This window comes from Hermetia illucens, chromosome 1 (assembly GCF_905115235.1).
Source record: "Hermetia illucens chromosome 1, iHerIll2.2.curated.20191125, whole genome shotgun sequence".
Classification (NCBI taxonomy): domain Eukaryota; kingdom Metazoa; phylum Arthropoda; class Insecta; order Diptera; family Stratiomyidae; genus Hermetia; species Hermetia illucens.
In genome coordinates, this window is record NC_051849.1 from 100,373,907 (window position 1) to 100,389,459 (window position 15,553).

General features: G+C 41.2%; 1 protein-coding gene across 12 annotated transcripts in view; it reads left to right on the forward strand.

The window, feature by feature from the left end:
* Positions 1–15,553, forward strand: part of LOC119656207 (kazrin) — a 414,592-nt gene that overhangs the window by 319,186 nt on the left and 79,853 nt on the right. For 9 of the 12 annotated variants that reach the window (XM_038062602.1, XM_038062657.1, XM_038062661.1 and 6 more), the window contains 3 exons: positions 12,243–12,501; positions 12,659–12,764; positions 13,102–13,323. In XM_038062602.1, the coding sequence (XP_037918530.1) occupies positions 12,388–12,501; positions 12,659–12,764; positions 13,102–13,323 (442 nt within the window). In that variant the 5' untranslated portion in view covers positions 12,243–12,387. The remainder of the gene's footprint in view (positions 1–12,242; positions 12,502–12,658; positions 12,765–13,101; positions 13,324–15,553) is intronic. The other 3 variants (XM_038062611.1, XM_038062646.1, XM_038062653.1) reach the window with 1 other exon arrangement.

A 15,553-nucleotide genomic window follows, 5' to 3' on the forward strand; every position in this document is an offset into this window, starting at 1 on the left:
TTTTTCCAAACTACAAGACATATTACAGCCATAGATATTATGCTCACCCTAAACAAACAAACTGCCTATTTCCGAATACTGTACACTTATATGCACGTATATAATCTGATCGTACCTATATTTTCGTTTTATTTCTTATATTTATCTGAATTAGGCACTACCCGCAAAGTTCATTAGCACGCATATACTATATACCTACATACACATGTCTGGTTGACAAATAACTAAAAAACTAAAACAAAATAATTCTCTGCAACCCAATTCATAGGAACTCATTTCGTTGTGGTATTGACGAATTGCACGAAATTGACAAAAAATTGTAAAGTTTTACCCTCTATAACGTTGTTAATAATAGTTGGATTTTCTTCGAACTTGAGCAAATTGTGCATTATGTTCTTCATTATACGCATGCCAAATTTTGTACTTTTGGGATGAACATAAGGGGGGTGCTGGGTAAATTTCTAAAATGTGGAAATATACTATTATTAACTTTATTTGTGCAGATATCGGAACCGGATATATTTTGAGGCCTAGATTTCGTAGAGATGCACCACTGTGATTTTTTTCAGATTTTTCGGTTGGATAGGTTCTGAGAACGAGACCTGTTACACTTTTTGGGTCATATTTTGAGCCCTCACTCCCCTATGTTTCACCCAATATTAAATATTGAACCAGTTTCGAAAAGCACTAACTGAGACCTTTCATTTGGTACCCCACATGGCTACATTCTGTGAAAAAAAATTTTGCACCTTGCTTTCACATGTATGGGGAGCCCCCCCTTAAACTTAACACAAAATGGCGTCAGTTGTTGCATGTAAAGGGAACAGCAGACCACATACTTCTACCAATTTTCGTGACAATCGGTCCAGCCGTTTCCGAATAAATCGGCTGTGATAGACAGACAGACAGACAGACAGACAGACGGACAGACAGACATCGAATCGATTCTAATAAGGTTTTGTTTCACACAAAACCTTAAAAATGGGGAGGTCAAAAATACCACAGACACCGATGAAAGATAAGATAACATTCACAATGGACGAGTCAAATGTCTGCAATAGGTTCCGACTTCAAAGTAGTTCCCATAGCATTCAGTGAATACGATTAAATCGTATTTAATTAATTATGAATAAACTGTTGTATAAAGGTTATAGAATGAGTTTCTATTAGCTATGCAATCTATGAGAGCCTCTCAGCAAGGGAGGAACAGATTTCATAAAGAGGCATCATCGCAACTTTTCTCCGAATTTTGACGAACTACACCCATGGCAAATCAAATTTGAAAAGGGAAGCTTTTTATGATCAGCTAAACGGAATCCAGGACAGGATCTGTCAAAGAACAACAAAGTGAAACTAAAGACTGTCTATGCTTCCCTGCATGAAATAATGGGACAGAAAGATGCAAAAATTTTTGTGGTTGAAAATCGCGTGGCCGCAGAAAAACACTTTTTTTTGGAGATGGGTGTATAAATTGCTCTTTATTTCAATAACAAACGATGCTATCGATCTGGAATTACTACGCATGCTCAAGATATTAATAAATATATAGTGAACAATTTGTATTTGTACCTTTATCCATGACCTTCACATGGGATGATCCCCTTAAATTCATTGCATGCGTATGTATAGTAAATACCCGCATCTGACTGGAAAGTAGGCTATTCATATTTAAATAAATTCTGGAATTCTCTGTCAACTTTTCCATAGTTCTAGACTATCCTTATCGAGTTAGATTTCATTTTACGTGTTTATGTTATGTATAAATATTAAAATTATTATGTTTCGGAAAGTCCCACAAAAAAGAAGAAACTGTAAACTGGAATCATGAGGAAAATTCTTTCCCAACATTTCCGGAAAATGTGCTTCTAGCTTGTGACCTCATTTCGGAAACATTGAAAATGCCGTTTCATTTACTTCTCAGGGTACGTGGATGAATAAAGGAAAAACACACAACGTCGACTCAACGTTATTTAGCTTAGGCTGTATGCATGCATACCTTTAGCAACCCTTATTTCGTGGCTCGGAAACAACTGAGACCAAGCTATATAAAGAGATAAAGTTGATGATATTGTGATGGCATGGGTTTGAGATAGCATTTAAATGACACTTTTATGACTTTTAAAATGTTGGATAAAAAGACGAACTGCCATGAATAGGAGCTGGGACTTGAACGGAAACTGAAGGTCGGGTGGTTCTCCTTTGGTTTTAATGTTTTTATGATTGAGGAGAAAATCAATAAACAAGTTCTTAAATTGCAAAATTGTCATTAAACAAGCGAGACCGGAAGCTGGAAGCTTCCGATAAAAAGGCTTTGCGATATTTTTATGTGAAGTTAAAATGCATTTCTTTTGGATATGCCCACAACAAAACGTACCACTCCATGCTATCTTTGGCTATGGTATTTTTTGCGCTTTGGCATAATACTCTATTCTACAAGTTAATTTACAATTATGTAATTCTCCAATACATTTTGTTAATAATAACCTAATTTTGAAAAAAAACGCTTTTAATAGAAAATATGGCAATTACAATTTAAAAAGTTCGCAACCTAGCAGAAACCTCACCATAGATAAGATGAGATGATAAGAAGAGGAATTGCTACAAAAAATGAAACCTATAGTAATTAGAAATCAGATTATAGTAATTGCTTAAAGCAAAAACTCTTGACTTTTGTTGGAGAGGACTAATTAAGGGAGGGGGGAGATATGGTCTTGACATTTTTCTTCCCCCCTATATTTTTTTGAATGAATACACACATTTCTAGAATGTTTTTAGAGCGATTGGGCAAAACTAAAGGAGATATGAAATGTTACCCATTGGAAGGTCTGAATCGCTCTGCACGATCTTTTGAACTTTAAAGCGATTTTCCCGATTTCACGTTTTCAAATTCAGTGACGACTGTAATTTACAATCTACTGCACCGATCCTTTTGGAATTTGGTACACAGTTTCCCAGTAGAATGCACGAGATAACACTGTCGAGCTTTTTAAGCTTGTTGTCATTTTGTATTTTACAGTAGCATTGTAAAACAAAATCTTATTAAAATCGGTTTACTGTCTGCTTGTCTGACTGTCTGTCCATCCGTCTGTCTGTCTGTCTGTCCGTCACACGAATTTTTCTTGGAGACAGGCCTACTGATTGACACCAATTTTGGTGGGAACTGTGAACGCTCACGCATACAGTGAGTTACGTCCTTTTAGGTTGAATTTAAAGGAGGGTATCCATACATGCAAAAGGGGGTTGTAATTTTTTTCACCAAATGTAGTCATGCGGGATATCAAACGAAGGGTCTCAATTAGTACTTTCCGAAGCTGCTCTTAGTTTTGGCATTTAGTGAAACGGCGGAGAGTACGGAGGATCTAAACTGATCATCTCGTTAACGGTCCCATTCTAAGAAACTACCTAACCGAAAAACTGCCACTATATGGTGCCTAACCCCCATATGGATATCCTTTCAAATAAAATTAATAATAGTATATTACTATCATTTTTACTAATTGGCTGCAAGCCCCTTTAGGTGTAGTAATGTGGACTATAATATGGAGCATTATCCTACCAAGTTTGATGGAAATCGCCCTATTACTAACAAAGTTATAATAGAGCAAATTTGTCGCTACTTTGCAAATTCAAGACTATAAATGCCAATATCACTCGAAAGTGGATACTCTCACATATTATATGCATATACTACATGCTATGTACTAATGGGGCAAATGGACACTCAAATGTCTTTACATATTATACATAAAATCTTTCATACCCGAAGCGTCCAGCGTCCGGTTTCTCGAATCGTTTTTTACTTTTCAGTGTTACCAAAAATCGGAAAATCATTACCTAGGGAAACTTATATACCAATGGAATCACTTTGGTTCTTTTGCTCCTTTTGATTGAGTCATGAGTTACATCCATCACCACAAAACGAATTTTTGAGACGTCTCAGGGAATTTGGTGCAATGGCTTAAATTCTAATATTTGTCGCTGAAATTTTCAGCAAATATTCTTCACGTGTTATTCCATAATATTATAATCTTTTCATTTAATATGCATTGCCCGTAAAAAAAATATTTAAAAAAGTGTCTTCTTTCCACCGTACAGACTGTACAGGCCATCGGCATATTGCGATTAGTATCGAGCGAGACATTGGTTTTCAGGATTACAACAGTACGTTTGGTTGGCGAACTTGAGAATAGCAATGGGGAGGAGCCAACATTTTCTGTTGCAGTGCTCATCCATCATTGAATTGACGTTTCGTTCAAAATTTCGGTGAATGGATAATGACAGGCCTATTGCTTCCCGGGAGGAGAGGGTTTTCATTTTTGCTTTGACATAAGCGTGATCCGAGCACATTTCCATCTTGTAGAGAAATGGGCATTCAGAAAGCAATGGTTAAAAAAGTTGGCGGAAGGAAATTGATGAACAAAGAAGATTTTGTAAAGATTATGGAAGGGAAATTTGTCAAGCTCGAACGACTTCTTCTTCTTACACTGATTAATCAAATGGACTTGATTCACATAATTGAATCAGAGAATAATGCAACAGTCCAGTCTAGCTAGTTGCTTGTGAATTTTGTCAATAATAATGATATTTTGCCTCTATTACACTTCATACAAGTAAAATGGAATAAGACCTTGATAGCTCCTCACTTCCCCAAACTAAGTCTCCTGATCCTAACCTTTCTTCCTCCTTAAGAAAATTTTCTTCATTTATATCATTAGTGATGGCCATAATAAACAGCCCCAATTTGACTGCAGCTCCTCAGAACTGGTTTGGGAACAATTTCGAGACCACTTTCGGCGGTCCACGGCTATCTCTTGTAGCACTTACACTGTTTTGTATTTGGAAAATTTCTCTATGACTTGTCTAAACATTCTCGTTGTTGTTGAACGAGCAACGCGTGCAAACCAAGAAAAGATAATAATAATAATAATAATAAACCACCAAAAATGAGAAGAAGGAGAAATTTAAGGTCCGGTACGGATAACCGGCGGGAGTCGTCTGACTTGGTGACTGGGTCGGGCTCTCGTAATGGACAGCACGGCGTCGAAACCGCTAGTCGTGGGGCGGTTCGACGTCTAGGCGCCACGACGACCAGGAGCACAGCTCCGCCTGCTGCAGCTGTTTCGCCACACTCTGTGGTGACCACTTCAGCTGGTTCGCGTAGGAAGCGGATGAAATGGACTGAAGAAATGAACCTCTTCATCATCCGCTCCTACTACGAAATAACGGCGGGAGCGGGTACAACATCTTACCGCCCCTTGTTGCACCAGAGATTCGTCGAGCGTTTCCCGCAATTCGCGCACGTGACTGTGCAGCGAGTCGCAGACCAGTACCGCTTTATTACTCGCAGCGACATAATCCCGGCCACCATCAGGGAACGTGTTCGACTTGAAGTCATCGGGGAAACTGGTGACCGAGAGTCGATGGGGGCAGAGGCGGCAGCATCAACAACACCACGCGGCACTGCAGGCAACAGTTTCAGTACTAGCCGAAGCACTCTTCTCCACCGTCCAGCTGAGGTTACCGCTGAGGTTCGGGACGAATTCCAAAGAGCGTGTATAGAATTCTCGGATATGGATCCTTTGCATAGACCAGGTATTTCCAGGCTCTATGCATCTCCAGCAACTCCGGGAATTCTATCTCAAATCAATGATGAGATTGCATCTCGACTGTGCTGATATGTCGCTGCTGCAACTACAATCACTTGTGTATTGTGGTGCAGTTGCGGCTATCAGATTACACGGTCTGAAGATTCGCTTTCGTGTTATTGGTTTGAGTGAGAAAAGAGATCCACCATGGAAAATTCGTCTGGAACGTCGGCGGGACTCACTAAGGCAGGACATTGCTAGACTGATTTTGATCAGCACTGGCAATGCCAGCCGACGGGTGAGAAATAAAGTGCGGAGGGTTTACCGGAACTATGCCATCGCCTGTGAGACACCCGTTATTGAAATTCTGGACACACTAAAACAGAAACTTTCTGTCATATGCAGTCGGTTACGATAGTATGGCGAAAGTTATTCCAGACGTGTTCAGAATGCAACATAAGCGAGGAACCAGCGGAGCTTTTTCAGATCTCTCAATGAACCCCAACAGAGCGCCCAGACAATAGTTTTTGGTGACGGAAGCGAAAGAATATTGGGGTGGACTTTGGGGGTTACCTGCCCAGCATGCTGAGCATGCTGAGTGGATCACCGCCGAAGGCACCCGCCATGCCAATACACCTGGCATGAATTTCGCGGATGTTACCGAAGAGGAAGTTCGACGAGCCATAAACAGCTCGAAGAACTGGAGGGGCCCAGGTCTGAATCGGGTGCAGAATTTCTAATTTAAGAAATTTTAGCAGCGTACACAGTCGGTTGGCACGCAATATAAATGAGGTCATAAGTCGGCCGGAGGAATTTCCCCCTTTCCTCACTGCGGGGATTACCTACCTTATCCCTAAGAAGGACACGGTGCAGGACCCCACAGACACAAGACCGATCACTTGCTTACCAACCCTCTACAAATTCATCACGTCCATTATTAGTGGAAGGATCAATGCGCACCTCGAGAGCAACAACATTCTGTCCGAGGAGCAGAACAATATGGTCAGCATTTATGCTAGATCTACGCGCTCTTGACATTGTTTGGAAATTCTACATTCCTAACTGGCAGACTAGTTTTCTACCAGACGGAGTGCTTGATACCTGGAGTTGAGGCAAATTTTGGGATGGTGTGAAGTGCTTGGAATTGTGGAAACAGGTATGTAGCCGAACTCAAAGCCGACGTGAATTTTTCTGGATGTATTTTTGTAGCATCCAAAAAACAGTAGCCTAGTGAGATCCACCACGCTGTTAGTTGTAGAAATGAGACCTATTTTTTTCAAATCCTGATGTTGGTTTTTCCTGCTTGATGGGATAATAGAACATATGCTGAAGACTAAGTACACGCCCTTTTTGTGTGTCCAGTAGGAAATGCCAATAAAAAAAGAGCTTATGCCTACAAGGAACCACAATATTCAGCAAAAGTAATGAAAGCTTGGCTGGAGTCAGTAAAATCTCCATTTATGGAATTTTTCTAGACCTTAAGCTCACAGATCAATTATAGGCTTCTGTCTCTGTGGGAACTGGTAGGTATAAAAACAGGGCCGCATTCTGGGAAAAAGTACAGGGATCATGATCCAGTATCCCAAGTCAAATTCAATGCTCCACCTTCCGATCACACTGCGTACGAGCGCCAGGCCTGCCCATCGACCAAGGTCTTTGTTTGCGATAGGTACAGGCCAGCGTACTCAGAGGTGGTCAAAGGGTAACATAGGTCCCAGGGCGAAACGTGGATTGGTACCCACGATGGAGCATAAAACCTGGGAAATGCCTGCTGAACCAACACCAACAGCTCTACTACCAAACCCTATCTCCACCTCCACGTGGTGACCGCTGGGAGCTTTTTCGTAACGAAAAGCTGCAGACGGAGAAGGATGAAGGCGAGTCTCCCGCGCCTAAAAACGGGACAAACTGTACCAACTGGTCCTCCAGGTTGGGGGTTCGGTAGGGCTGACAATCCTACATGGAAAACCGATGTTACGGAGCCACGAAAGGAGCTTCGGACAGGATGATGTACTCAGATGATACGACGCAGCCAGGTGGTGGTGATGGTTTAGAGCTTTTGAGAAATAGCGGGGTTCTCCGAGATAGGAGCATAGAAAGAACGCGGAGCGGATCTAGCATTTTTAATTCGTCGGGCAACATCTAATTCGGTGCGATAACAAGAAGAAATAATAGCAGGATTATTTTAACTATTATCTTTGCAACGGCAGCGAGTACGCAGACATCGCTTCAATTGTCACACTCAAAAGGGGTACCCTTCTTTGTAATGTTAATAGTCATCCCCATCTTCCACCCTCTTGGAAATGAGTGGAAGTAGAAGATCTGCAGTAACTGGAGGTACTCTCAACCCCATGAGGAGACCGTCTATCCCAGCGCCGTTGTTCCGTTTGAGTGCATTAATAGCCAAAATAATTTCGCTTCTGTCTGGAAAAACACTCCGTATCCGCATGCTAAGGTAACTAGCCATTTCATCCACACAGGGGGGAGGAACTTCCCCGGATGTCGTATGGTTAAGAACCGCAGTGAAGTGTTCTTTCAACCTTTTCAGTTCTTGCTCATTGTGCATGAAAAGTCGACCGTAAAATTTCTCTCCTGTCTCGGCGTAGGTTGAACTTCTCGGGATTTCGCTCAGTATCAGAGATCAAGCGTGTCACGCCCACCATCACTCGCAGCGGTAAATAGAACCTTCACCTCATTCTATTCATCGATCCGCTTCCACGATTCCGCAGGCAACCAGATTTAATGACGCCCCTTCTGGACGTGGCCGACAACCAGTAGCACCCCAGAAGAGAGCTTTTTTAATGGCAGCCCAATCCTCATCGATATTCTTCGGTAAGGTAACTCTCCCAGTGTCGAGGAAAATCTGGATCATGCAAGTGGTCGATGTTGGACTGGGGGTCGTAATTTCCCAATCCTACGAAAAGTGGAGGACACATCCCGTTCAACATGTCTTTCGTGGTCGATATCAGCGCTTCTCTTGTTATACACATCCAGAAGAAAACTCCTCAATCTACTGCTGATTGTGAAGTGGTCAATTTGATTGTTTATGACCTTATGGCAGGCTCTCTGTTCGAACAGTATGTCACCAATGACAAGGCGGTGGAAGCTGCAGAAATCCACGCATCTCCCACCATTATCGTTACGATCGCCAAGATCGTTTTTTTCCATCACATGTCCGAGCGACGCGTTGCCAGAGTCCAATTTAATATTCAGATCAACCATCACAATCACAATGTCAACTTTAGGAAACCTCCCTTACGTAGGTTTACTCGTAGAAGGCAACTTCTGCACTATATCTGAAGTCTCCGTTGGTGCATTACATTGTACACTTGGACCGGATTCTTACAGTTAGAAGTTTGTCAGAAACCGGCTCCCATGTCGAAAGTAGCAATAAAGTTCCAAAACTTCCCGGGTGCTAGTCCAGAAATTTATTTATTTATTTAACGGACAACAAACAGAGTAAACTCCAAGTACTTATTGTTCTCAGGAGGAGGAGAGAACAATAGTCTTATCCTACGCTTAAAACTACTTAAAGTGGAGAAGTTAAAAGGACCAAGCTGTGTAATTTCGGTAAATCCTAGGAATTGGGGAATGAAAGTAGTCTTCGAGCTCTGCGAAGGGCGCGTTAAAAATGTCTGCGTTACGTGTGTTATAAGACGCAGAACGGCAGGTAATGCCATTAGCGGCGGAGCAGTCCATCAGACCAGAGGAAAGTTTAAAAAATGTGCATAGATGCAAATAGGATCTACGCTGGTGTAGGAAGGAAAGGTTCAGAAAGCGGAGGCGGGAGGGGTAGTCCACACAAGAGAAGCTTTTCTTAAAGAAGAGGGAATGGGGGAATTTACGTTGCACATTTTGAAGGACAAGAGAATCACAGTTACGGGAAGGTGACCAGATCACAGAGCAGTACTCGAGTATTCCTCACGAGGGAATTGAAGAGAGCTAACCAGGGTTGGATGGAGTCAAAATCAGAGGAGGACCGAAGTAGAAAGCCTGACAATTTTTCTGGTCGATTGCTGACTTTGAGGCGATGGTTGTCAAAGCGGAGCTTATTGTTGAAAGTGACTCCGAGGTCTTGAGTGGAATTCAAGCAAGATAAGGAATGTCTATTAAGAGAGGAGGAGAAAGAAGTGGGTGAGGACTTTAGAGAGTAGCACATAGAGTGACACTTTTTGACGTTTAACGCTAAACCATTAGTCGAGTACCAACGAAACAGAGTGTATAGGTTAGATTGAAGGGAAACGCAGTCCATAGGTGACGATACAGCGAAAAACAGCTTAAGGTCCTCAGCATAGAGCAAACAGGGACAAGTAAGAAGGGGGAATGGTCGTTGGTAAAAAATAAAAATACTAAAGGGCCTAGAATAGATCCCTGTGGGACGCCAGAGGAGGAGGAGAAGGAGCAGCCATCAAAAGAGACGCGGCAAGATCCGTTGGAAAGATAACAGGCAAGTGCACGATCGCCACTTTTGTGTATTGGAATGATGAAAGCCTCTTTCCACAAGCCGTGAAAATGATTCTCTTCGGCACTTTTGTTGAAAATAAGGGATAGGGAAAGGGAGATGAACTTACTTTTGAGTAAAAAGATGTTTGGAAGACCATCGTAGCCAGGTCCGGCATCAAGTTTTCCATTGAGGCACTCGACAAGAAGAGGCGTAAGAAGGAGAATGGTAAGCGATGCGGGGCAGGCTACATCTGCTAGCGGAAGGGATTCGGAGGAAGGAGGGGGAACATAAACTGAGGAAAAGTAGCGGCAGAGTAAATCACAAGATAGTGGGAATTAGCTGCAGAGCCAGTGAATTTAATGGACGGAGGGGATAACTGGGCAGGACAGCGTTAGTTGCGAATGTGAATTTCTATCCCTTTTAATCACCTTTTATGACAAACAGGGAAACTTTAAGTCTACTCTTAAGCTCCAACTCACAGGACGATGCGCTCCTTCTTTACTGTTCTGCGCCAAGTGCTTCTAGGGACCGAACCGTCGGCCATCTTGGGAGAGCGAATTTAACTACATGGCATAGCCGGCAATGCGATTGTCGCCCCTTTTTAATAAAGCGTGAAAAACTCGCATATATTTGTGTTCAATTGTCCGAGGCTACTAGAAACATCTGCACGCACTGCAATATTATTGAGAATCTGTGGGAATATTTCGGCGATAGGTTTCCTGGTGAACCTATTTCGAAGAAAAAATACTTGATGGAACGTCCTCCCGAATAATGGGAAAAAAATCCGAATTTTCAGCTCTGCCCAGATTTCAATTTTGCCTATGAAAGTAGACTTTTTTGTAATTTGTCCTCAATAAGGTTTTATTTTATCCGTTTTGCAGAAGTTTCTTCACGTTAGATCTAACAGGCTGTAGGTTACGTTCTTGTAAAAAAAATGCGAGTAAGTTGCTCTCAAATTGATCAGGTTTGTCCTTGACCTAACTCAGACCTGAAGAAGGCGGTTTCCGCCCTGATCGTAATTCGTACTCGTGTTGTGTTTGGAAATGTATATAAGGGAGTGATCAACATCAAGGAACCACTTTGGCCGCTTCGCCCTTAAACAAAAACCAATACCACTCTCTTATTCTAAACTTGACTTAAATTTTCAATATATTCTCTTTCGGCCTTTAATTTACATTTCATCAAGAACGTGTGTCTGTGAATAATAAGTAGTAGAATAGCTTAATCAATTCTACATTCCTTTCCTTGAATAACTTACCGGCTTTGTAATTTGCAAATGGAACGGTATGGTTAGAAAAAGCTGTCCCAAATACACAAAAGTTCTATTTCCTGAAGAAGAGATTATCTGGAAATTATTACTATTTGTGATTTTCACGAACTAGCACGATATCTTATTATATACAAAAACTTTTAAAATGCATGCCCCAACAATGAATGTTATTCCCTTTCGTTTTGACGGTCTTGAAACAGTGGAAGTGTGCAGCAAATTTTAATAAAGATTTCTTACATTCTCGCAAATTTTCACTGATTTTGTGCAATGATATAGATCTATTTCAAATACACGAAGATGAATGGAAGCACTTCTGAAGACTCATTTTAGGTTCCTTTGTACCCTTTTTCTGTTACCACTCTCAATTAGCTATTCAAACTTTGACCATCGTGAGTGACTGTATCGGAAGGTGGGAACAAAACTCAAGTGTTGTTCAATATAAGCGTAAACTGGAAAAGTTGATTTCTTTAATTTTTTTGGTTTTGGAGTTGTATTAGTTTGTGTCATCATGAAAATTACTTACTTACAATCTTCATGAAATGGACAAGTTTTACCTTTACGGAACATTCATTCGTTGCTATGGAAAAATGTACTGCAATTTCTGTTTCGCTAGGCATACTATAAGTATATACTTTTACACAGGTTTGAAACCTCCCCCCTCCTGGCAATTCGCTTTATGTCAAATACTGAGGAATTACACGTTACGTTGCGAAATAAATAATAGTTTATGAACACACAGGAACGCATATACAACAAAGAAACCGGATAACTTCCATTGCCGCGCTTAAGTTTTTTTTTAATGAACGCGGCATTTTTTTCCATCTCACTTTCTGTTTAAACAAATTACACAATATTTTATCAGAATCTAGAACGTATGTAAATCTCATCACCTACCCATCACAAACCTTCAGAGATTCAAATTTTATCCTCTATTGTATTCCAGAAGTAATTAGAAACGTTAGCACGTCCACCAATCATTAGACCTCTACTATTATCAATTCGAGCAGCATCAATTCACCACTCCATCTCAAAGTGGCACACCCCTCGCAATCAAACAATCACACTCATCAGCAACCTGTATTACTGAAATGCAGTTGAATGGCACGAGTGGACCAACAATGGCTGCAGCATCAGAACCACCGGAACCGCCGCCAAGGAATCCAGATCGGATAAATGCATCCCTGAATAAATTAGGCGAATCGGTACGTATGACAATGGACTACTTACTATGTAGCTTCTATTCCATTCAATAGAATTATCCTTTGAAATTTCAATGAAGTTTGAATAATTTTTGAGACCTATTGTTTGCCATCTACGAGGACCTGAAGTGATACTTGACTTTGTCTATTCCATCAACAGAAAGTCACCAAATCCTTGGACACGAACGATAGTCGAGCTGTTAATAACAATAAGCCACTAAAACCTCTTCTATCGTTGGATAACAATATAACGGCAACGACAGCAGGTAGGATATACCATCCATAATAGTTCGTAGATTTACATGAATGAAGGACTTCGACTAGTCCAGATGACAAATGATTGTATAAAGTGTTGCCTTCCATGGGGTTACTCATTTTAATAGAAACAAAACGGGAATCGACCCCTAAAAGGAAATACGTGATATTTGATATTAACCTTATCTTCCTGAGGCAAAACAATAAAGAGTCAAGAATTTTTGTAAAAATTAGCTAAAAACTTGGAAGTAATAAGAGAATAAACATATACCGAGGAAATAGTTGGTCATCTAAACTCATATGATAACCCTCAAAAAAGCAGTTTGAAAATCCTTTCCAAATCCACAGCTAATTTAACGGCAGCTCCATCGAATACGTCTTCAACTGCAACAATAGTTACAACAATATCAACGACATTCGACAATAATCAGAAGCTAGTAAGCCAAAGTAATGCAAGTCAGAGAGTGGAAGGCCAGAGCGCAGAGCTAACAAATGGTACTTCATTGGGGGATGCTATCATAGTGAAAGGCGTTAGTAGTTCCCACAACTCTCATAATAACATAAATACAGGTAAGCATTAGCGTTTTGCTACTTTCTTGGATACCTTGGATACCTAAATAGTTTGTAATTTGTTAAAATACTCTGCTAAACAACCAACTAGGAAAGCCGAAACTTGGCCCATATAACGTTATCGCTGCTTCTTTCCTGGCCGGCTGGCCTGGGACTCAGTGTATCTAGACCTCATTGAGCAAGCCGATCCTGTTCAATCTGTAGAGGGATTCTCATACCAATTTGCAATTTAGCTGGCTGTTGGTTAGAATATCAACGTTCTGCCCCCTGTAGTTCCATTCGAGGTTGAAGGAAGCATATCTATCTATGGCGTATATTTACGCCTGGAATATGGTGGTACGCTTAGCCATTGGTTCAAAATACATTTTCGTTGGACTAAAGCCCCCGGCACTTGCTCACTCTGCCACTTATCACTCATTGTTTCCCACAGAGGAAAACAAAACCTTTTATACCTGAAGGATCTAGCTTCCGGTTTACCGACTTATTTTGTATCTCCTAATGTGAAGCATATGAAGTTGACTATTATCAATACAGTACTTTCCAGATAAAATTATTTGTGCAAATGGCTTTTTAAAAAGTAGAAAATATTGGAATTTTTAACAAAAATAGTCTCGAGCATTTTGTCCAAAAATGGAATGATCGCCTCATGCAACACGATCTCAGATTGAATCTAAACGAAACTGAATTTTTGACGACCGATCCCCATGAAACAGGCATAATCACTGTCAGCGGCAGTGATCTGAACAGAACTGAGCGATTTAAATACCTCGGGTCAACGCTATCAGTCAATGGAGAATTGCGTTATGAAATTGCTTCACACATTAACGCAACCTGGATGAAGTGGCGTTCCACAACTGGCGTTCTTTTTGATCGACGTATCAACGAACGTCTCAAATCTAAAATCTACCGCATAATCGTCGGTCCTGTCGCCCTCTATGGTTCTGAGTGTTGGCCAACTATAAAAGACAATCAACGACATCTTGCGGTAATGGAGACGAAGATGCAACATCTTGGATCCGCGATCTATCATATATGGGGTTGCACCGATCGTGCAAAAATTGCGTGAGAGGCGTCTTCGATGGTATGGTCACGCAATTCGTGCACTTGCCAAAATTGGTCTGAACATCGAAGTCGATGGTAAACGACCGAAAGGCAGGCCGAAGCAACGGTGACTTGATACGCTGAATGGGAATTTAAAAACCTCGAGATTGCACTCAGATCAGTCATTCGATAGAACCAAATGGCGAAACCGATCACGAGCCGAGCCGACCCCGCTTGTGAACGGGACAAATAATAATAATCGTTGGCACAACAATCCATATTGGATCAGGGCCTTGAAGTGTGTTAGAGCACTTCATTCAAGACCGTAACGGTACACTACAGTAGACTGTAGGAGGCAATGTGGTCAGCATTGCCACCGAACGGGACAAAGGCTGAAGAAAAAGAAGAAGAACTATGTTCACACGGAACTGCTAAGCACTCATCGTTTCTCACACGGGGAAACACAGCGCCTCTAATACCTGAAGCGTCTAGCTTCCGGTTTCCCAACTTGTTTTTAACTGATATCGTAACGGAGGGTAGTCTGGTTGAGTAGTTTCTGAGAACGAGATCTTGAAGTAATTGTACCATTCAGACCCCCCTCCCCCACTCCTCCTCTTTCTAACTAATGTCTAAACTAACATGACCTTTCATTTGATACGGTGATTCGGTATATTCGGTGAAATAAAAATGTGCAGCCCTCTGCTCAGTGCAATCGTTTCTGAGAAAAATGAGTGTGACAGACAAACAGACAACAAAACCTGAAAAAGGCTAGGAAGAGTAGATTCTTCACAAATGAAAATTTAATATTCCACTCGAATGTAAATTATTCTCGTTAATTATGACGTCAGCATCTTATCTGCATCGCTTAAGAGGCATTAAATTTGCGCGAAATTGAAAGTGTAAACTGTTACAACTTTGATACTAATATCTGAATTTTAACGATACTTGGCAGTATTATGCATGATACTGTTCTCTATGCTGCAAAATTTCGTACTCCTAGGATGAATTTAAGAAGGGATTTTCAGTCAATTTTAAAAAGTTGGTGATATACAATTGTCCGAATGGCTCAAGTGCTGGGCTGTCGTAGCGGAAGGTCGCGGTTCAAATCTCACTGATGGCAGAAGGATTTGTTATCGTGACTAGGTGTCGGATGCCAGTCGAGTCAGCTGTAAATGAGTACCTGAGTGAC